The sequence below is a fragment of the Oncorhynchus mykiss genome, chromosome 8 (assembly GCF_057628025.1).
Source record: "Oncorhynchus mykiss isolate SJ-2025 chromosome 8, ASM5762802v1, whole genome shotgun sequence".
In the NCBI taxonomy this organism is placed as follows: domain Eukaryota; kingdom Metazoa; phylum Chordata; class Actinopteri; order Salmoniformes; family Salmonidae; genus Oncorhynchus; species Oncorhynchus mykiss.
The window spans coordinates 91,878,977-91,903,064 of NC_143029.1; the positions used below are offsets into that span (position 1 = coordinate 91,878,977).

At 47.7% G+C, this 24,088-nt stretch overlaps 1 protein-coding gene across 2 annotated transcripts; it reads right to left on the reverse strand.

The window, feature by feature from the left end:
* Positions 1 to 391: 391 nt before the first annotated feature.
* On the reverse strand, positions 392 to 23,474 carry rabggtb (Rab geranylgeranyltransferase subunit beta). 2 transcript variants are annotated; one of them, XM_036986759.2, is made up of 9 exons: positions 23,378 to 23,474; positions 22,393 to 22,500; positions 21,617 to 21,814; positions 14,655 to 14,760; positions 13,847 to 13,899; positions 11,327 to 11,437; positions 9,196 to 9,321; positions 8,828 to 8,977; positions 392 to 3,999 (listed from the first exon to the last, which is right to left on the reverse strand). In XM_036986759.2, exons 1-9 carry the CDS (start codon positions 23,423 to 23,425, stop codon positions 3,859 to 3,861), a joined length of 1,041 nt encoding a protein of 346 aa, XP_036842654.1. In that variant the 5' UTR covers positions 23,426 to 23,474; the 3' UTR covers positions 392 to 3,858. The 2 variants fall into 2 exon arrangements, with proteins under 2 accessions (XP_036842654.1, XP_036842655.1); XM_036986760.2 differs by lacking the exon at positions 23,378 to 23,474 and adding an exon at positions 22,967 to 23,319.
* Between the last annotated feature and the right edge of the window lie 614 nt (positions 23,475 to 24,088).

The window sequence follows — 24,088 nt, forward strand, 5'->3', positions numbered from 1 at the left end:
CCTCCGAATACCCCACTGAATGCCCCTCCGAATACCCCTCCATATACTCCACTGAATACCCCTCCGAATACCCCACTGAAAACCCCCCCATATACTCCACTGAAAACCCCTCCATATACTCCACTGAAAACCCCTCCATATACTCCACTGAATACCCCTCCGAATACCCCTCCATATACTCCACTGAATACCCCTCCGAATACCCCTCCATATACTCCACTGAATACCCCTCCGAATACCCCACTGAAAACCCCACTGAAAACCCCTGCATAGCCCTCAGAAGAGGCATAAGTCATGGCAAACTGTGTAGAATTGCAGGAAACATGTTTTAAATGTCCCCCCCCAGACTACTGTTCGGGCCCCCCCAATATGAACACCACAAACTTCCCCGTTGAATCCATGTATTTATTGCCTACTACAGGATGAGTTAACACTGTTGTTACAGGTGAGTAGACAGATATGTATTAATTGTCCTCAACATTTGGACAGGTGGATATCATTCAGGTACAGGGTTGGGGGTCAATTCCATTTCAATTCAGTCAATTCTTGAGGTAAACTGAAATTCCAATTCTCCTCAAAATTATTCTATTCTCGATTATACATTTTTTTTTAAAAAGTGAATTTCAGTCAACTTCCTGAATTGACTGAATTTAAATGGAATTGACGCCAAGCCTTTTTATTTATAGGTAACAACAGCACAACAAGTTGACTTCACATATGACACTGACAACAAATTCAATATGGTTCTCAGAAAACAAAAGAAAAACTCGGAAATAAATGCATATGTTAAAAGTGATTATCGCTATAATACAGAGTGCTTCTCAAATGGCACCCTATTCCCTATTTAGCGCACTACTCTTGACAAAAAAGTCCTACGGCCCCTTGTCAAAAAGAGTTCACTAGATAGGGAATAGGTTGCCGTTTAGGACACAATCACAGACTCCCTCTGGGGGGAAAACTATTTAAGGATCCCAGATTAAGATGACGTGAATGACTCAGTGCGATTCAGTAACTCTCCATGAAGGATGAGATTTGGATATATAAAATGTTTAGCGCCAAAATGTTGGATGCTATGCTAGATTATCCAAATCACTAACCCTACACAGGATTTGATGATCCAAATCACCAACCCTACACAGGATTAGATGATCCAAATCACCAACCCTACACAGGATTAGATGATCCAAATCACCAACCCTACACAGGATTAGATGATCCAAATCACCAACCCTACACAGGATTAGATGATCCAAATCAACAACCCTACACAGGATTAGATGATCCAAATCACCAACCCTACACAGGATTAGATGATCCAAATCACCAACCCTACACAGGATTTGATGATCCAAATCACTAACCCTACACAGGATTAGATGATCCAAATCACCAACCCTACACAGGATTAGATGATCCAAATCACCAACCCTACACAGGATTAGATGATCCAAATCACTAACCCTACACAGGAATTGATGATCCAAATCACTAACCCTACACAGGAATTGATGATTCAAATCACCAACCCTACACAGGATTAGATGATCCAAATCACCAACCCTACACAGGATTAGATGATCCAAATCACCAACCCTACACAGGATTAGATGATCCAAATCACCAACCCTACACAGGATTAGATTATCCAAATCACCAACCCTACACAGGATTAGATGATCCAAATCACCAACCCTACACAGGATTAGATTATCCAAATCACTAACCCCACACAGGATTAGATGATCCAAATCACTAACCCCACACAGGATTAGATGATCCAAATCACCAACCCTACACAGGATTAGATGATCCAAATCACCAACCCCACACAGGATTAGATGATCCAAATCACTAACCCTACACAGGATTAGATGATCCAAATCACCAACCCTACACAGGATTAGATGATCCAAATCACCAACCCTACACAGGATTAGATTATCCAAATCACTAACCCCACACAGGATTAGATGATCCAAATCACTAACCCCACACAGGATTAGATGATCCAAATCACCAACCCTACACAGGATTAGATGATCCAAATCACCAACCCCACACAGGATTAGATGATCCAAATCACCAACCCTACACAGGATTAGATGATCCAAATCACCAACCCTACACAGGCCTATATAACCCCGCAGCTGCATAGTCACCTGAATTCATTACAATATACAGGTAACTGCCAAAATAAAGTATAAACACCAACATCAAGTGTCCTAATAGGGCGTTGGGCCTCCACCAATCAGAACAGGTTCAATGCACCTCGTCAGAGATTGTACTAGAGTCTGGAACTCTATTGGAGGAATGAGCCACCATTCTTCCGCGAGAAATGACAACGTTTGGTGTTTTGTTGATGCAGAAAACGCAGTGTCTCGGCCTGACATCTGTGGACTGACACACACAGCCTTTAAACCCCCTATGCTCCTTTCAGACCCCTCTTTCTAAGTCACTGACATCTTTTCTTCTAGACATGGTGGCCAAAATAATGGGCAACTGGGACATTTTTATACATGACCCTAAGCATGATGGGATGTTAATTGCTTAATTAACTCAGGAACCACACCTGTGTGGAAGCACCTGCCTTCAAGTATAGCGTTTCCTTATTTTGGCAGTTCTACCTGCATATTAAGAAAACAATCCAACCCAACACAAGGTTTGTGGTCAGTGGGTTCCCAGCTGTAAGTAGCTCCAGTTGCTAGCATCACAAAAGACAGGGATTATTGGTTGGTCTTGTAAAGAAGTGCAGAAGATCCACAACACTGCTGGTTCCCCTCTAAACCAGGGGAGTGAACGATCAATACATTAACTACCAGGGGAGTGAACGATCAATACATTAACTACCAGGGGAGTGAACGATCAATACATTAACTACCAGGGGAGTGAACGATCAATACATTAACTACCAGGGGAGTGAACGATCAATACATTAACTACCAGGGGAGTGAACGATCAATACATTAACTACCAGGGGAGTGAACGATCAATACATTAACTACCAGGGGAGTGAACGATCAATACATTAACTACCAGGGGAGTGAACGATCAATACATCAACTACCAGGGGAGTGAACAATCAATACATCAACTACCAGGGGAGTGAACGATCAATACATCAACTACCAGGGGAGTGAACGATCAATACATTAACTACCAGGGGAGTGAACGATCAATACATTAACTACCAGGGGAGTGAACGATCAATACATTAACTACCAGGGGAGTGAACGATCAATACATTAACTACCAGGGGAGTGAACGATCAATACATCAACTACCAGGGGAGTGAACGATCAATACATCAACTACCAGGGGAGTGAACGATCAATACATTAACTACCAGGGGAGTGAACGATCAATACATTAACTACCAGGGGAGTGGAGAACCAGCAGTGATGTGTTCTTCCTGGGTTGTGTCCAAAAATATCACCCTTTTCCCCTATGGGCCCTGGTCAGAACGAGTGCACTATATTAGGGAATAGGGTGCAATATTAGACAGTGTAAACGTTGTCATGACATACTGCTAGATGACCTGTTAAAGACTATAGCTGCAGGGACAAGAGGTGTAGAGCTGAGGACCAGGACCCAAGAGAGAGAAGGGATGTGATGCTTCATACCAATTTACTGGACAGCAAACTATCAAGCCTTTAAAATGTCCTTGGGAGGAACTACTGCCTTCCTCTATACACAACACTAGTCTGTCCCCCTTAAACCACCCCGTCTCCTGAGCCCTGTGTCCCGGGGAGGTGGAGGGGTGCAGGGTGGAGGGGTGCAGGGTGGGGAGGTGGCGGGGTGAAGGGGTACAGGGTGGGGAGGTGGAGAGGTCGACCCTGGTGTGTGTAGATGAGTGAAGAGCTAGCTGAGGAGGTCTGGGTGCAAGCCTAGCCTCTCCAACACGTCTTCAGGCATACAGAGAACAGGATTGACGTCCTTTATCTGACCCTCTCCCAGCAGAGACAGGCCTGCTACGCCAAACAGAGTATGGAATGGGTCCACCTGAAGAAGAGAGGGGACAGAATGAGGAAGAGGGCAGAGACATGAACCTACCTAGCTAAATGTAGCCATTAGCACTGGGAACTAAGATGAGCCTCCAGGTGTCAGCCAAGGTTTACACATCAAGTAAGGGTATCCCCCTCCCTTCCTACCTGCTAACCCCCCCCCCCCCCCCCCATTCCTACCTGTTAAACTCCCCCCCTTCCTACCTGCTAAAACCCCCCCCCCCACTTCCTACCTGCTAAACTCTCCCCCTGTTCCTACCTGCTAAACTCCGCCCCCCCTGTTCCTACCTGCTAAACTCCCCCCCCCTGTTCCTACCTGCTAAACTCCCCCCCCCCCGTTCCTACCTGCTAAACTCCCCCCCCCCCGTTCCTACCTGCTAAACTTCCCCCCCCCCCGTTCCTACCTGCTAAACTCCCCCCCCCGTTCCTACCCGCTAAACTCTCCCCCTGTTCCTACCCGCTAAACTCTCCCCCTGTTCCTACCTGCTAAACTCTCCCCCTGTTCCTACCTGCTAAACTCTCCCCCTGTTCCTACCTGCTAAACCCCCCCGTTCCTACCTGCTAAACTCCCCCGCACTTCCTACCTGCTACATCCCCGTTCCTACCTGCTACATCCCCGTTCCTACCTGCTACCATCCCCGTTCCTACCTGCTACCATCCCCCTTCCTACCTGCTACCATCCCCCTTCCTACCTGCTACCATCCCCGTTCCTACCTGCTACCATCCCCGTTCCTATTCCTATTTGCTAACCCTCCCCCCTACGTGCTAAATTCACCCCACCTGCTAACCCCCCTCCTTCCTGCTAAACTCACCCCCACCTGCTACATCCCCTCCTACATCCCCGTTCCTAACCTGCTACCATCCCAGATCCTGCTACATCCCCATTGCTACCTGCTACATCCCCGTTGCTACCTGCTAAATCCCCTCCTACCTGCTACCATCCCCGTTCCTACCTGCTACCATCCCCGTTCCTACCTGCTACATCCCCCTTCCTACCTGCTAAACCCTCCCCCCACCTGCTAAACCCCCCCCCCCCACTTCCTACCTGCTAAACTCCCCCCCACTTCCTACCTGCTAAACTCTCCCCCTGTTCCTACCTGCTAAACTCCGCCCCCCCTGTTCCTACCTGCTAAACTCCGCCCCCCCTGTTCCTACCTGCTAAACTCCCCCCCCCCCCTGTTCCTACCTGCTAAACTCCCCCCCCCCTCCTGTTCCTACCTGCTAAACTCCCCCCCCCCCCCCCCGTTCCTACCTGCTAAACTCCCCCCCCCCCCCGTTCCTACCTGCTAAACCCCCCCCGTTCCTACCTGCTAAACTCCCCCCCGTTCCTACCTGCTAAACTCCCCCCCACTTCCTACCTGCTACATCCCCGTTCCTACCTGCTACATCCCTGTTCCTACCTTCTACCATCCCCGTTCCTACCTGCTACCATCCCCGTTCCTACCTGCTACCATCCCCGTTCCTACCTGCTACCATCCCCGTTCCTACCTGCTACCATCCCCGTTCCTATTCCTATTTGCTAACCCTCCCCCCTACGTGCTAAATTCACCCCACCTGCTAACCCCCCTCCTTCCTGCTAAACTCACCCCCACCTGCTACATCCCCTCCTACATCCCCGTTCCTAACCTGCTACCATCCCAGATCCTGCTACATCCCCATTGCTACCTGCTACATCCCCGTTCCTACCTGCTACATCCCCTCCGCTACCTGCTACATCCCCTCCTACCTGCTACATCCCCGTTGCTACCTGCTACATCCCCGTTGCTACCTGCTACCATCCCCGTTCCTACCTGCTACCATCCCCGTTCCTACCTGCTACCATCCCCGTTCCTACCTGCTACCATCCCCGTTCCTACCTGCTACCATCCCCGTTCCTACCTGCTACCATCCCCGCTCCTACCTGCTACCATCCCCGTTCCTATTCCTATTTGCTAACCCTCACCCCTACGTGCTAAATTCCCCCACCTGCTAACCCCCCTCCTTCCTCCTAAACTCACCACCACCTGCTACATCCCCTCCTACATCCCCGTTCCTACCTGCTACCATCCCCGATCCTGCTACATCCCAGCTGCTACCTGCTACATCCCCTCCTACCTGCTACATCCCCTCCTACATCCCGTTGCTACCTGCTACATCCCCTCCTACCTGCTACATCCCCTCCTACCTGCTACATCCCCTCCGCTAGCTGCTACATCCCCGTTGCTACCTGCTACATCCCCGTTGCTACCTGCTACATCCCCGTTGCTACCTGCTACATCCCCGTTGCTACCTGCTACATCCCTGTTGCTACCTGCTACATCCCCGTTCCTACCTGCTACATCCCCGTTCCTACCTGCTACATCCCCGTTCCTACCTGCTACCATCACCGTTCCTACCTGCTACCATCCCCGTTCCTACCGGCTACCATCCCCGTTCCTACCTGCTACCATCCCCGTTCCTACCTGCTACCATCCCCGTTCCTCTTCTTTTTTGCTAACCCTCCCCCCTACGTGCTAAATTCCCCCCACCTGCTAAATCTCCTCCTACATCCCCGTTCCTACCTGCTACCATCCCAGATCCTGCTACATCCCCATTGCTACCTGCTACATCCCCGTTCCTACCTGCTACATCCCCTCCTACCTGCTACATCTCCGTTGCTACCTGCTACCATCCCCGTTCCTACCTGCTACCATCCCCGTTCCTACCTGCTACCATCCCCGTTCCTACCTGCTACCATCCCCGTTCCTACCTGCTAACATCCCCGTTCCTACCTGCTACCATCCCCGTTCCATCCTGCTACCATCCCCGTTCCATCCTGCTACATCCCCGTTGCTACCTGCTACATCCCGTTGCTACCTGCTACATCCCTCCTCCTACCTGCTACATCACCTCCGCTACCTGCTACATCCCCTCCGCTACCTGCTACATCCCCTCCGCTACCTGCTACATCCCCGTTGCTACCTGCTACATCCCGTTGCTACCTGCTACATCCCCGTTGCTACCTGCTACATCCCCGTTGCTACCTGCTACATCCCCATTGCTACCTGCTACATCCCCGTTCCTACCTGCTACATCCCCGTTCCTACCTGCTACATCCCCGTTCCTACCTGCTACATCCCCGTTCCTACCTGCTACCATCCCCGTTCCTACCTGCTACCATCCCCGTTGCTACCTGCTACCATCCCCGTTGCTACCTGCTACCATCCCCGTTGCTACCTGCTACCATCCCCGTTGCTACCTGCTACATCCCCGTTCCTACCTGCTACCATCCCCGTTCCTATTCCTATTTGCTAACCCTCCCCCCTACGTGCTAAATTCCCCCCACCTGCTAACCCCCCTCCTTCCTGCTAAACTCACCCCCACCTGCTACATCCCCTCCTACATCCCCATTCCTACCTGCTACCATCCCAGATCCTGCTACATCCCCATTGCTACCTGCTACATCCCCGTTCCTACCTGCTACATCCCCTCCTACCTGCTACATCCCCGTTGCTACCTGCTACATCCCCGTTGCTACCTGCTACCATCCCCGTTCCTACGTGCTACAATCCCCGTTCCTACCTGCTACCATCCCCGTTCTTACCTGCTACCATCCCCGTTCTTACCTGCTACCATCCCCATTCCTATTCGCTAACCCTCACCCCTACGTGCTAAATTCCCCCACCTGCTAACCCCCCTCCTTCCTGCTAAACTCCCCCCTTCCTAAACTCACCCCCACCTGCTACATCCCCTCCTACATCCCCGTTCCTACCTGCTACCATCCCCGATCCTGCTACATCCCCATTGCTACCTGCTACATCCCTGCTGCTACCTACTACATCCCCTCCTACCTGCTACATCCCCTCCGCTACCTGCTACATCACCTCCGCTACCTGCTACATCCCCTCCTACCTGCTACATCCCCTCCGCTACCTGCTACATCCCCTCCGCTACCTGCTACATCCCTATTGCTACCTGCTACATCCCTATTGCTACCTGCTACATCCCGTTGCTACCTGCTACATCCCTGTTGCTACCTGCTACATCCCTGTTGCTACATCCCCGTTCCTACCTGCTACCATCCCCGTTCCTACCTGCTACCATCCCCGTTCCTACCTGCTAGCATCCCCGTTCCTACCTGCTTACATCCCCGTTCCTACCTGCTTACATCCCCGTTCCTACCTGCTACAGCCCCGTTGCTACATCCCCTACCTGCTACATCCCCTACCTGCTACATCCCCATTCTTACCTGCTACCATCCCCATTCCTACCTGCTTACATCCCCGTTCCTACCTGCTACCATTCCCTCCTACCTGCTTACATCCACGTTCCTACCTGCTACATCCCCGTTCCTACCTGCTACATCCCCTACCTGCTACATCCCTGTTCTGCTACATCCCAAGTTCCTACATGCTACATCCCCGTTCCTACCTGCTACATCCCCGTTCCTACCTGCTACAACTCCGTTCCTCCCTGCTACAACTCCGTTCCTCCCTGCTACAACTCCGTTCCTCCCTGCTACAACTCCGTTCCTCCCTGCTACAACTCCGTTCCTCCCTGCTACAACTCCGTTCCTCCCTGCTACAACTCCGTTCCTACCTGCTACATCCCCGTTCCTACCTGCTACCATCCCCGTTGCTACCTGCTACCATCCCCGTTGCTACCTGCTACCATCCCCGTTGCTACCTGCTACCATCCCCGTTGCTACCTGCTACATCCCCGTTGCTACCTGCTACATCCCCTCCCCTACCTGCTACATCCCCTCCTACCTGCTACATCCCCTCCTACCTGCTACATCCCCTCCTACCTGCTACATCCCCTCCTACCTGCTACATCCTGGGTTAACCGAGATGATATGATGAGCTCACCATGTCTCCTGGTCGGTCAGCAAAGCCCCCCGTCTCCTCATCCTGACAGGCCAAAATAAAGGACCTCAGCTTGGACTTGTCTATCCAGTGGATTCTACCAATGATCTTCAGGGAGGCCAGCACCCACCACGAGTAACATACATCAGGCAGCTAGCCGAGAGAGGTTACAATGAGACATGGTAACAAATTATGCCACAGTCAATCGTTTGAAATGCCCAGCAATGAGGGTAGGGAATCTATATGTATGTTTCACCACATTAAACTTCTGTCAGTAAGCCAGACGCCTTGTGCTGAATCCCAAACCACAGAATGAAATAGAACTGTGAATTATATGATATTAATGACCGAATAAACCCCCAAGCTCCTACTTTCTCAGGGCGTCCGTTGAGACCTCCCGAGGGAAGCTGTCTCTCACAGAGCCACCAGCCCAGCAGGTCAGCATTCACCTGGTGTAACTGACCTGCTATAGACAGGAACCCTGTACAACAGTAGATCTAAGAAGAGAGGAGGAGATGGAGGGGAGGAGAGGAGAGGGGAGGGTAGGAGAGGGGAGGAGAGCAGAGGAGAGGGGAGGAGAGGAGAGCAGAGGGGAGGGTAGGAGAGCAGAGGGGAGGGTAGGAGAGCAGAGGGGAGGGGAGGGTAGGAGAGCAGAGGGGAGGGGAGGGGAGGGGAGGAGAGGGTAGGAGAGCAGAGGGGAGGGTAGGAGAGCAGAGGGGAGGGTAGGAGAGCAGAGGGGAGGGTAGGAGAGCAGAGGGGAGGGTAGGAGAGCAGAGGGGAGGGTAGGAGAGCAGAGGGGAGGGTAGGAGAGCAGAGGGGAGGGGAGGAGAGCAGAGGGAAGGGTAGGAGAGCAGAGGGGAGGAGAGCGGAGGGTAGGAGAGCGAGGAGAAGCCAAGGAAAAGATGGGAGGGAGGAAATAAAATTATTAAACTATGGAATAATGGCTGAAATAGATTTTTCTAAATACATGACAGTAACAAACTCAGCAAAAAAATAAACATCCCTTTTTCAGAACCCTGTCTTTCAAAGATAATTAGTAAAAATCCAAAATGACTTCACAGATCTTCATTGTAAAGGGTTTAAACACTGTTTCCCCATGCTTGTTCAATCAACCATAAACAATTAATGAACATGCACCTGTAAAACGGTCATTAAGACACTAACAGCTTACAGACGGAAGGCAATTAGGGTCACAGTTATGAAAACGTAGGACACTAAAGAGGCCTTTCTACTGACTCTGAAAAACACCAAAAGAAAGATGCCCAGGGTCCCTGCTCATCTGCGTGAATGGGCCTTAGACATGATTCAAGGAAGCATGAGGACTGCAGATGTGGCCAGGGCAATAAATTACAATGTCCGTACTGTGAGACGCCTAAGACAGTGCTACAGGGAGACAGGATGGACAGCTGATCGTCCTCGCAGTGGCAGACCACGTGTAACACCTGCACAGGAGTGGTACATCCGAACATCACACCTGCGGGACAGGTACGGGATGGCAACAACAACTGCCCGAGTTACACCAGGAACACACAATCCCTCCATCAATGTTCAGACTGTCCACAATAGGCTGAGAGAGGCTGGACTGAGGGCTTGTAGGCCTGTTGTAAAGCAGATCCTCACCAGACATCACCGGCAACAACGTCGGGCTCAAACCCACCGTCGCTGGACCGGATAGGACTGGCAAAAGGTGCTGTTCACTGACGAGTCACGGTTTTGTCTCACCAGGGGTGATGGTCGGATTCGCGTTCATCGTCGAAGGAATGAGCATTACACTGAGGCCTGTACTCTGGAGCGGGATCGATTTGGAGGTGGAGGGTCCGTCATGGTCTGGGGCGGTGTGTCACAGCATCATCGGACTGAGCTTGTTGTCATTGCAGGCCATCTCAACGCTGTGCGTTACAGGGAAGACATCCTCCTCCCTCATGCGGTACACTTCCTGCAGGCTCATCCTGACATGACCCTCCAGCATGACAATGCCACCAGCCATACTGCTCCTTCTGTGCGTGATTTCCTGCAAGACAGGAATGTCAGTGTTCTGCCATGGCCAACGAAGAGCCCGGATCTCAATCCCATTGAGCACGTTTGGGACCTGTTGGATGGGAGGGTGAGGCCCAGGACCATTCCCCCCCAGAAATGTCTGGGAACTTGCAGGTACCTTGGTGGAAGAGTGGGGTAACATCACACAGCAAAAACTGGCACATCTGGTGCAGTCCATGAGGAGGAGATGCACTGCAGTACTTAATGCAGCTGGTGGCCACACCAGATACTGACTGTTACTTTTGATTTTGACCCCTTTGTTCAGGGACACATTATTCCATTTCTGTTAGTCACGTCTGTGGAACTTGTTCAGTTTATGTCTCAGTTGTTGAATCTTGTTATGTTCATACAAATATTTACACATGTTAAGTTTGCCGAAAATAAACGCAGTTGACAGTGAGAGGACGTTTCTTTTTTTGGGGGCTGAGTTTTTAGTAGAAGAACCAATAGCTGAACCCTGCATACCTGTCCGGCATGAGACTCTGATCCTGGTCTGCAGCCAAACCCTCCATCAAAATTCATACAGGACAGAACAAACTCCACAGCCTTGTCCATGTTAATGGCATCCAGCCTACCCTGCAGACACACAGACCAAATAGTTAACTACTGTTGTGTACAGACTAATGATACAAGACACAGAACAACATCTATCCTCCAACAATACAAGCCCTATTCTAGCAAACAAAGCCAAAATGACTTGTGAGGTGTCTTATATACAAAATAAACATTTGTTTCAATGTGCTGTAATGTTACATAGAGGAAACAAACAACAATGTGCAATGTGCTGTAATTTGTTTCTCTCTGGCTGAACCATCGAAGCCCCCTCCCTCCAGACGCTACACTGATTTCCAATCCAAACTGTCTCCCACTCTCAGCCTTTCATCCAAACTGTCTCCACTCCCAGCCATTCATCCAAACTGTCTCTACTCCCAGCCTTTCATCCTAACTGTCTCCACTCCCAGCCTTTCATCCAAACTGTCTCCACTCCCAGCCTTTCATCCTAACTGTCTCCACTCCCAGCCTTTCATCCTAACTGTCTCCACTCTCAGCCTTTCATCCTAACTGTCTCCACTACCAGCCTTTCATCCAAACTGTCTCCACTCCCAGCCTTTCATCCTAACTGTCTCCACTCCCAGCCTTTCATCCTAACTGTCTCCACTCTCAGCCTTTCATCCTAACTGTCTCCACTCCCAGCCTTTCATCCAAACTGTCTCCACTCCCAGCCATTCATCCAAACTGTCTCCACTCCCAGCCTTTCATCCAAACTGTCTCCACTCCCAGCCATTCATCCAAACTGTCTCCACTCCCAGCCTTTCATCCTAACTGTCTCCACTCCCAGCCTTTCATCCTAACTGTCTCCACTCCCAGCCTTTCATCCAAACTGTCTCCACTCCCAGCCTTTCATCCTAACTGTCTCCACTCCCAGCCTTTCATCCAAACTGTCTCCACTCCCAGCCTTTCATTCAAACTGTCTCCACTCTCAGCCTTTCATTCAAACTGTCTCCACTCTCAGCCTTTCATCCTAACTGTCTCCACTCTCAGCCATTCATCCTAACTGTCTCCACTCTCAGCCTTTCATCCAAACTGTCTCCACTCCCAGCCTTTCATCCTAACTGTCTCCACTCCCAGCCTTTCATCCTAACTGTCTCCACTCTCAGCCTTTCATCCTAACTGTCTCCACTCCCAGCCTTTCATCCAAACTGTCTCCACTCCCAGCCTTTCATCCTAACTGTCTCCACTCTCAGTCTTTCATCCAAACTGTCTCCACTCCCAGCCATTCATCCTAACTGTCTCCACTCCCAGCCTTTCATCCAAACTGTCTCCACTCCCAGCCATTCATCCAAACTGTCTCCACTCCCAGCCTTTCATCCAAACTGTCTCCACTCCCAGCCTTTCATCCTAACTGTCTCCACTCCCAGCCTTTCATCCAAACTGTCTCCACTCCCAGCCTTTCATTCAAACTGTCTCCACTCTCAGCCTTTCATTCAAACTGTCTCCACTCTCAGCCTTTCATCCTAACTGTCTCCACTCTCAGCCGTTCATCCTAACTGTCTCCACTCTCAGCCTTTCATCCTAACTGTCTCCACTCCCAGCCTTTCATCCAAACTGTCTCCACTCCCAGCCTTTCATCCAAACTGTCTCCACTCCCAGCCATTCATCCAAACTGTCTCCACTCCCAGCCTTTCATCCAAACTGTCTCCACTCCCAGCCTTTCATCCTAACTGTCTCCACTCCCAGCCTTTCATCCAAACTGTCTCCACTCCCAGCCTTTCATTCAAACTGTCTCCACTCTCAGCCTTTCATTCAAACTGTCTCCACTCTCAGCCTTTCATCCTAACTGTCTCCACTCTCAGCCGTTCATCCTAACTGTCTCCACTCTCAGCCTTTCATCCAAACTGTCTCCACTCCCAGCCTTTCATCCTAACTGTCTCCACTCCCAGTCTTTCATCCTAACTGTCTCCACTCTCAGCCTTTCATCCTAACTGTCTCCACTCCCAGCCTTTCATCCAAACTGTCTCCACTCCCAGCCTTTCATCCAAACTGTCTCCACTCCCAGCCTTTCATTCAAACTGTCTCCACTCCCAGCCTTTCATTCAAACTGTCTCCACTCTCAGCCTTTCATCCTAACTGTCTCCACTCTCAGCCTTTCATTCAAACTGTCTCCACTCCCAGCCTTTCATTCAAACTGTCTCCACTCTCAGCCTTTCATCCAAACTGTCTCCACTCTCAGCCTTTCATCCTAACTGTCTCCACTCTCAGCCTTTCATCCGAAAACAAAGACATGCAATCACCATCCCAATTTGTTGTTTGTTTTTCCTTTCATGTACTTTGAGTTAATTTTCTGTAATGAAAAGCACTATACAAGTTAACTAAATGATTATAATACAGGGGAAAAAAACCATATGCATTCTGGTGTAAAAGTAAAGAATATAATGTGTTAGCTAGTAACCAAAGACAAAATGACAGAGTTAATTTGAGCCGTACCAGCAATGCGAGTGTTGCGACAGCACAGAAAGAGAATCGTGTGTCTATCTCCCCTGTAGAGACAGTAGATGAAGACAGACAGGTTAGGTTTTAAAAGGTAGACTCAGCAATATGGCATCATGATAGGCAGTGGGGTGACTTCCTGCTTACAGACATCAGCAACAACAGACTGCCAGGGCCACAAGTATCAGCTCTTGGACCAACTTTTGATTTACTTTTGTTTGTTTTTTCAGATGGGGGGGGGGGTTACAGGTAAAAATAATCAAAGAAATGCATACAAAGATAACCCATCCCCCCCATCAGTCCCCATCCTCCCCCCCTTCGGAAAGTATTCAGACCCCTTGACTTTTTCCACATGTTGTTACGTTACAGCCTTATTCTAAAATGGATTTAATAGTTTTTTCCCCCTTTTCAATCTACACACAATACCCCATAATGACATCACAATACCCCATAATGACATCACAATACCCCATAATGACATCACAATACCCCATAATGACAAAGTAAAAAGAGTTTATTGCAAATGTATAATATATATATTTTTTTTTACAGAAATATCACATTTCCATCAGTATTCAGACCCTTTACTCTGGAACTGAGTTAATTATCCAAATAATTAAAATGGGAAAGGATTGGGATTCCATAGAGATGGGGTCCTCCGTCAGGGTCTTGAGAGGCAGTAGGGATGATTTGGTTAGATAAATTCAGCTTCATCTCAAGTTATAAAAATGTATCTAGGATCTTCAATGCATCCACCACTATCATCTCGACATTGTGCAGAAACCCAGACATAAAGTAAACTCACCCCATTTGTCTCCAGCGAACGAGCCATCCTCCTGCTGCAGTCCTCTGACGTACTCCACCACCTTGTCCACGTCCAGCACGTTCACGTTATCATACAACGAGAGGATCTGAGGGAGACGGACAGCATGGAGTTTATATGTGTCTACAGTTGTGTTTTCTAGGCATGAAATAGATTGTTACTATCTGAACGTGTCCAAAAACTAATGATGTTATGTATCCCATCTGTCTGACCTTCACAGTGCTGAGTGTGTAGAACAGGTGTGGGTGGTGTTATATTATACCTGTACAGCACTGAGTGTGTAGAACAGGTGTGGGTGGTGTTATATTATACCTGTACAGCACTGAGTGTGTAGAACAGGTGTGGGTGGTGTTATATTATACCTGTACAGCACTGAGTGTAGAACAGGTGTGGGTGGTGTTGTATTATACCTGTACAGCACTGAGTGTGTAGAACAGGTGTGGGTGGTGTTATATTATACCTGTACAGCACTGAGTGTAGAACAGGTGTGGGTGGTGTTGTATTATACCTGTACAGCACTGAGTGTAGAACAGGTGTGGGTGGTGTTGTATTATACCTGTACAGCACTGAGTGTGTAGAACAGGTGTGGGTGGTGTTGTATTATACCTGTACAGCACTGAGTGTAGAACAGGTGTGGGTGGTGTTGTATTATACCTGTACAGCACTGAGTGTAGAACAGGTGTGGGTGGTGTTATATTATACCTGTACAGCACTGAGTGTAGAACAGGTGTGGGTGGTGTTGTATTATACCTGTACAGCACTGAGTGTGTAGAACAGGTGTGGGTGGTGTTATATTATACCTGTACAGCACTGAGTGTGTAGAACAGGTGTGGGTGGTGTTATATTATACCTGTACAGCACTGAGTGTGTAGAACAGGTGTGGGTGGTGTTGTATTATACCTGTACAGCACTGAGTGTAGAACAGGTGTGGGTGGTGTTATATTATACCTGTACAGCACTGAGTGTGTAGAACAGGTGTGGGTGGTGTTGTATTATACCTGTACAGCACTGAGTGTGTAGAACAGGTGTGGGTGGTGTTATATTATACCTGTACAGCACTGAGTGTGTAGAACAGGTGTGGGTGGTGTTATATTATACCTGTACAGCACTGAGTGTGTAGAACAGGTGTGGGTGGTGTTATATTATACCTGTACAGCACTGAGTGTAGAACAGGTGTGGGTGGTGTTATATTATACCTGTACAGCACTGAGTGTAGAACAGGTGTGGGTGGTGTTATATTATACCTGTACAGCACTGAGTGTAGAACAGGTGTGGGTGGTGTTATATTATACCTGTACAGCACTGAGTGTAGAACAGGTGTGGGTGGTGTTATATTATACCTGTACAGCACTGAGTGTAGAACAGGTGTGGGTGGTGTTATATTATACCTGTACAGCACTGAGTGTGTAGAACAGGTGTGGGTGGTGTTGTATTATACCTGTACAGCACTGAGTGTGTAGAACAGGTGTGGGTGGTGTTATATTATACCTGTACAGCACTGAGTGTGTAGAACAGGTGTGGGTGGTGTTGTATTATACCTGTACAGCACTGAGTGTGTAGAACAGGTGTGGGTGGTGTTATATTATACCTGTACAGCACTGAGTGTAGAACAGGTGTGGGTGGTGTTGTATTATACCTGTACAGCACTGAGTGTGTAGAACAGGTGTGGGTGGTGTTGTATTATACCTGTACAGCACTGAGTGTAGAACAGGTGTGGGTGGTGTTGTATTATACCTGTACAGCACTGAGTGTAGAACAGGTGTGGGTGGTGTTATATTATACCTGTACAGCACTGAGTGTAGAACAGGTGTGGGTGGTGTTGTATTATACCTGTACAGCACTGAGTGTAGAACAGGTGTGGGTGGTGTTGTATTATACCTGTACAGCACTGAGTGTAGAACAGGTGTGGGTGGTGTTGTATTATACCTGTACAGCACTGAGTGTAGAACAGGTGTGGGTGGTGTTATATTATACCTGTACAGCACTGAGTGTGTAGAACAGGTGTGGGTGGTGTTATATTATACCTGTACAGCACTGAGTGTAGAACAGGTGTGGGTGGTGTTATATTATACCTGTACAGCACTGAGTGTAGAACAGGTGTGGGTGGTGTTATATTATACCTGTACAGCACTGAGTGTAGAACAGGTGTGGGTGGTGTTGTATTATACCTGTACAGCACTGAGTGTAGAACAGGTGTGGGTGGTGTTGTATTATACCTGTACAGCACTGAGTGTAGAACAGGTGTGGGTGGTGTTATATTATACCTGTACAGCACTGAGTGTGTAGAACAGGTGTGGGTGGTGTTGTATTATACCTGTACAGCACTGAGTGTAGAACAGGTGTGGGTGGTGTTATATTATACCTGTACAGCACTGAGTGTGTAGAACAGGTGTGGGTGGTGTTATATTATACCTGTACAGCACTGAGTGTAGAACAGGTGTGGGTGGTGTTATATTATACCTGTACAGCACTGAGTGTGTAGAACAGGTGTGGGTGGTGTTGTATTATACCTGTACAGCACTGAGTGTAGAACAGGTGTGGGTGGTGTTGTATTATACCTGTACAGCACTGAGTGTAGAACAGGTGTGGGTGGTGTTATATTATACCTGTACAGCACTGAGTGTAGAACAGGTGTGGGTGGTGTTATATTATACCTGTACAGCACTGAGTGTAGAACAGGTGTGGGTGGTGTTATATTATACCTGTACAGCACTGAGTGTGTAGAACAGGTGTGGGTGGTGTTATATTATACCTGTACAGCACTGAGTGTGTAGAACAGGTGTGGGTGGTGTTATATTATACCTGTACAGCACTGAGTGTAGAACAGGTGTGGGTGGTGTTATATTATACCTGTACAGCACTGAGTGTAGAACAGGTGTGGGTGGTGTTATATTATACCTGTACAGCACTGAGTGTAGAACAGGTGTGGGTGGTGTTGTATTATACCTGTACAGCACTGAGTGTAGAACAGGTGTGGGTGGTGTTGTATTATACCTGTACAGCACTGAGTGTAGAACAGGTGTGGGTGGTGTTATATTATACCTGTACAGCACTGAGTGTAGAACAGGTGTGGGTGGTGTTGTATTATACCTGTACAGCACTGAGTGTAGAACAGGTGTGGGTGGTGTTATATTATACCTGTACAGCACTGAGTGTAGAACAGGTGTGGGTGGTGTTGTATTATACCTGTACAGCACTGAGTGTGTAGAACAGGTGTGGGTGGTGTTATATTATACCTGTACAGCACTGAGTGTGTAGAACAGGTGTGGGTGGTGTTGTATTATACCTGTACAGCACTGAGTGTAGAACAGGTGTGGGTGGTGTTATATTATACCTGTACAGCACTGAGTGTAGAACAGGTGTGGGTGGTGTTATATTATACCTGTACAGCACTGAGTGTAGAACAGGTGTGGGTGGTGTTATATTATACCTGTACAGCACTGAGTGTAGAACAGGTGTGGGTGGTGTTGTATTATACCTGTACAGCACTGAGTGTAGAACAGGTGTGGGTGGTGTTGTATTATACCTGTACAGCACTGAGTGTAGAACAGGTGTGGGTGGTGTTGTATTATACCTGTACAGCACTGAGTGTGTAGAACAGGTGTGGGTGGTGTTATATTATACCTGTACAGCACTGAGTGTAGAACAGGTGTGGGTGGTGTTATATTATACCTGTACAGCACTGAGTGTGTAGAACAGGTGTGGGTGGTGTTATATTATACCTGTACAGCACTGAGTGTGTAGAACAGGTGTGGGTGGTGTTATATTATACCTGTACAGCACTGAGTGTGTAGAACAGGTGTGGGTGGTGTTATATTATACCTGTACAGCACTGAGTGTAGAACAGGTGTGGGTGGTGTTGTATTATACCTGTACAGCACTGAGTGTGTAGAACAGGTGTGGGTGGTGTTATATTATACCTGTACAGCACTGAGTGTAGAACAGGTGTGGGTGGTGTTATATTATACCTGTACAGCACTGAGTGTAGAACAGGTGTGGGTGGTGTTATATTATACCTGTACAGCACTGAGTGTAGAACAGGTGTGGGTGGTGTTATATTATACCTGTACAGCACTGAGTGTAGAACAGGTGTGGGTGGTGTTATATTATACCTGTACAGCACTGAGTGTGTAGAACAGGTGTGGGTGGTGTTATATTATACCTGTACAGCACTGAGTGTAGAACAGGTGTGGGTGGTGTTATATTATACCTGTACAGCACTGAGTGTGTAGAACAGGTGTGGGTGGTGTTATATTATACCTGTACAGCACTGAGTGTAGAACAGGTGTGGGTGGTGTTATATTATACCTGTACAGCACTGAGTGTGTAGAACAGGTGTGGGTGGTGTTGTATTATACCTGTACAGCACTGAGTGTGTAGAACAGGTGTGGGTGGTGTTGTATTATACCTGTACAGCACTGAGTGTAGAACAGGTGTGGGTGGTGTTATATTATACCTGTACAGCACTGAGTGTGTAGAACAGGTGTGGGTGGTGTTGTATTATACCTGTACAGCACTGAGTGTGTAGAACAGGTGTGGGTGGTGTTATATTATACCTGTACAGCACTGAGTGTGTAGAACAGGTGTGGGTGGTGTTATATTATACCTGTACAGCACTGAGTGTGTAGAACAGGTGTGGGTGGTGTTATATTATACCTGTACAGCACTGAGTGTAGAACAGGTGTGGGTGGTGTTGTATTATACCTGTACAGCACTGAGTGTAGAACAGGTGTGGGTGGTGTTATATTATACCTGTACAGCACTGAGTGTAGAACAGGTGTGGGTGGTGTTGTATTATACCTGTACAGCACTGAGTGTAGAACAGGTGTGGGTGGTGTTGTATTATACCTGTACAGCACTGAGTGTGTAGAACAGGTGTGGGTGGTGTTGTATTATACCTGTACAGCACTGAGTGTAGAACAGGTGTGGGTGGTGTTATATTATACCTGTACAGCACTGAGTGTAGAACAGGTGTGGGTGGTGTTATATTATACCTGTACAGCACTGAGTGTGTAGAACAGGTGTGGGTGGTGTTATATTATACCTGTACAGCACTGAGTGTAGAACAGGTGTGGGTGGTGTTATATTATACCTGTACAGCACTGAGTGTGTAGAACAGGTGTGGGTGGTGTTATATTATACCTGTACAGCACTGAGTGTAGAACAGGTGTGGGTGGTGTTATATTATACCTGTACAGCACTGAGTGTAGAACAGGTGTGGGTGGTGTTATATTATACCTGTACAGCACTGAGTGTGTAGAACAGGTGTGGGTGGTGTTATATTATACCTGTACAGCACTGAGTGTAGAACAGGTGTGGGTGGTGTTGTATTATACCTGTACAGCACTGAGTGTAGAACAGGTGTGGGTGGTGTTATATTATACCTGTACAGCACTGAGTGTGTAGAACAGGTGTGGGTGGTGTTATATTATACCTGTACAGCACTGAGTGTAGAACAGGTGTGGGTGGTGTTATATTATACCTGTACAGCACTGAGTGTAGAACAGGTGTGGGTGGTGTTATATTATACCTGTACAGCACTGAGTGTGTAGAACAGGTGTGGGTGGTGTTATATTATACCTGTACAGCACTGAGTGTAGAACAGGTGTGGGTGGTGTTGTATTATACCTGTACAGCACTGAGTGTAGAACAGGTGTGGGTGGTGTTGTATTATACCTGTACAGCACTGAGTGTAGAACAGGTGTGGGTGGTGTTGTATTATACCTGTACAGCACTGAGTGTAGAACAGGTGTGGGTGGTGTTATATTATACCTGTACAGCACTGAGTGTGTAGAACAGGTGTGGGTGGTGTTGTATTATACCTGTACAGCACTGAGTGTGTAGAACAGGTGTGGGTGGTGTTGTATTATACCTGTACAGCACTGAGTGTGTAGAACAGGTGTGGGTGGTGTTATATTATACCTGTACAGCACTGAGTGTAGAACAGGTGTGGGTGGTGTTGTATTATACCTGTACAGCACTGAGTGTAGAACAGGTGTGGGTGGTGTTATATTATACCTGTACAGCACTGAGTGTAGAACAGGTGTGGGTGGTGTTATATTATACCTGTACAGCACTGAGTGTAGAACAGGTGTGGGTGGTGTTGTATTATACCTGTACAGCACTGAGTGTAGAACAGGTGTGGGTGGTGTTGTATTATACCTGTACAGCACTGAGTGTAGAACAGGTGTGGGTGGTGTTGTATTATACCTGTACAGCACTGAGTGTAGAACAGGTGTGGGTGGTGTTATATTATACCTGTACAGCACTGAGTGTAGAACAGGTGTGGGTGGTGTTATATTATACCTGTACAGCACTGAGTGTAGAACAGGTGTGGGTGGTGTTATATTATACCTGTACAGCACTGAGTGTAGAACAGGTGTGGGTGGTGTTATATTATACCTGTACAGCACTGAGTGTAGAACAGGTGTGGGTGGTGTTGTATTATACCTGTACAGCACTGAGTGTGTAGAACAGGTGTGGGTGGTGTTATATTATACCTGTACAGCACTGAGTGTGTAGAACAGGTGTGGGTGGTGTTGTATTATACCTGTACAGCACTGAGTGTGTAGAACAGGTGTGGGTGGTGTTATATTATACCTGTACAGCACTGAGTGTAGAACAGGTGTGGGTGGTGTTATATTATACCTGTACAGCACTGAGTGTGTAGAACAGGTGTGGGTGGTGTTGTATTATACCTGTACAGCACTGAGTGTAGAACAGGTGTGGGTGGTGTTATATTATACCTGTACAGCACTGAGTGTAGAACAGGTGTGGGTGGTGTTATATTATACCTGTACAGCACTGAGTGTGTAGAACAGGTGTGGGTGGTGTTGTATTATACCTGTACAGCACTGAGTGTGTAGAACAGGTGTGGGTGGTGTTATATTATACCTGTACAGCACTGAGTGTGTAGAACAGGTGTGGGTGGTGTTGTATTATACCTGTACAGCACTGAGCGTGTAGAGGACGTGTGGGTCGTGTCCAATGCTGGCGCTGACGCCTCCACAGTCGTGCTGACAGGACTTGATGAAGTCAGAGATCTCCTGTTGGTTCATCCTGGTCAGCTGACCCATCAAGTCCATCACCGTCAGGCCCCAGTAGATACCTGACATCCGCAGATACTCTGACAGGGTGTACTCCTGTGGTGGGAAAACAGAGGATATCAATTACTGAAACCAGTTAACTAGTAGATAGCTACATCCACTTCTGGCAGAGGAGAGGGATGATACAGGCAACCAATCAACAAATGAAAGGGGAGGGGAGGAAGGGAGGGAGGGGGAGTGAGGGAAGGGGAGGAGGGGATGACACAGCTAGCTAGCTACATCCACTCATCCTCATGTACTCTGACAACGTGTTCTCCTGATGGAGGGGAGGGAGGGAGGGGGAGGGAGGGGAGGGGAGGGAGGGGGGAGGGGAGGAGGGGAAGGAGGGAGGGGAGGAGAGGGGGGAGGGGGGGGGGGGGAGGAGAGGGGAGAGGGGGGGGGGGGGGGGGGAGGGAGGGAGGGAGGGATGACACAGGATATCAAATAACAATTGAAACATAGATAGCTAACTACCTCCACGTAGTTAGAGCAGAGTTTCTCAAACATGTCTTGGAGAGGTGCAGGTTTTTTAGTTTTTTAATGCTTTCCATGACTGGTCTAATCAAAGACATCCTTGTTCACCTGCCACAGACGGGAGTCAGGGAAATGATGTCAGCATAACATCCAATACTTACATAGTCATCCTTCTTGGAGCCGTAGGCAGCAATATAGTCTGCATGCTTGTCCAACAGTAGAGCACTGGGGGCATCAGACTTGATCACTACATCTTTTACTTGGGTCCCCTACAATAACAAAAATGTAGCTAACGGTTATTTCATTGTCAGATACAAGACGAGCAAGACAGATACTGCTAGCTAGCCTAGTAAACTGACTACGGAGCTAGCTAGCAACTACCAGTTTGGCAAATTATACATTGACTGCTGCTCAGAATACAACATTCAGATTGAGAAGATCATTGTTTTTTTTCTTCTCTAGTAAGAGCCGTTGGATAGAGATGAGCAGCTGCTACAACATAGCTTGATTTTCTAGCGGGCCATTTCCTCTGCTCTGGATGAAAACAATGACAGTAACGTTACTCGCTACAGTTAGCCATCATTTTTGCTAAGACTTGTTTTTTTAATCGACAGGGAATATATTTCTCACTCTATAAGTACAAGCAGATAATACGAAACAAACTGAATCAGCTGTGTCCAATTTATGGAAAAGTACAAGAAGAAGAATAGTCATTTTAATCGCGATTCAAGTTACCATCCTTGATATCTTCGTATCATCTGGCGGCGCAGAATGTTTACCTCATGAAAAGTACACGTCATCAACGCGACAGACAGGGTGGGACATAAAACGTTTCCACAGCCACACTCAAAATTGTCGACAAAACATATATATATTTTGGTCTTAAAGTTTACAGTCAGGCATAAGATTAGCAGTGTGATTAAAGTTGAGTTTAAAATCTAATTTTAAGATAAATTGTATAAATGGGTTTTGTGGCTAACATCCATGGGTCGCTCCTCTTTTCAGTTCGCTGCAGCTGGCGACTGGAACGAGCTGCAACAAACACTCAAACTGAACAGTTTTATCTCCATCTCTTCATTCAAAGACTCAATCATGGAGATTCTTACTGACAGTTGTGGCTGTTTTGTGTGGTGTATTGTTGTCTACCTTCTTGACCTTTGTGCTGTTGACTTTTTCCAATAATGTTGGTACCATTTTGTCATGTGTTGCAGCCTTATGTTGTCTTCGGTATCTCTTGTTGTGATGTGTGTTTTGTCCTATATACATATATTTTTTTTATCCCAGGCCCCGCAGGAGGCCTTGTGGTAGGCGGTCATTGTAAATAATCATTTGTTCTTAACTGACTTGCCTAGTTAAATAAATGGAAGCTAGTGACAACCAGGGGGCGTTTGCTGTGCTGTCAAACTTGTTCTTTGAGTAAATAGATTAACGCTGGGTGAACATAAAGTGGTGAAAAACATTAACAGGATTTTCCAAATCCCAATAGATAAACTATTTATTCTAAGACTAATTTCTGTGTTTGCAGACATTGCCGCACAATTTGGTGGCAAAACGATGGAGTTCTTGCAGAACGCCAGCAAAAAAATCAATTTACATGTTGCTCATGAGTGCATGTCACAATGCTTTTGGATTATAATTGGATTTTAAATTCCGTATGAACGTCTTAATATGTTTGTCATCGCAAATCAACTGCATTATACGTAACACTTCCAAGCAGTAAGGCTAGCGTTTGTTACAGCAATATATCGAGCGTTAGCTAGAATTAATTATATTTGGTTGTGATCTTTGCAAAATAACTATTTTGGATGCAGCAGTTAGCATGCTAGCTAACGCTCGATATATAGCTGTAACGAACGC

Coding starts and splice junctions, on each gene's coding strand:
- rabggtb (XM_036986759.2), bottom strand. CDS start 23,425: ATGGTACCAACATTATTGGAAAAAGTCAACAGCACAAAGGTCAAGAAG. Junction 13,900..14,654: donor GTTCGCTGGAGACAAATGGG/GTGAGTTTACTT, acceptor CTGTCTCTACAG/GGGAGATAGACACACGATTC. Junction 4,000..8,827: donor CTGACCGACCAGGAGACATG/GTGAGCTCATCA, acceptor TCTCTTCTTCAG/GTGGACCCATTCCATACTCT.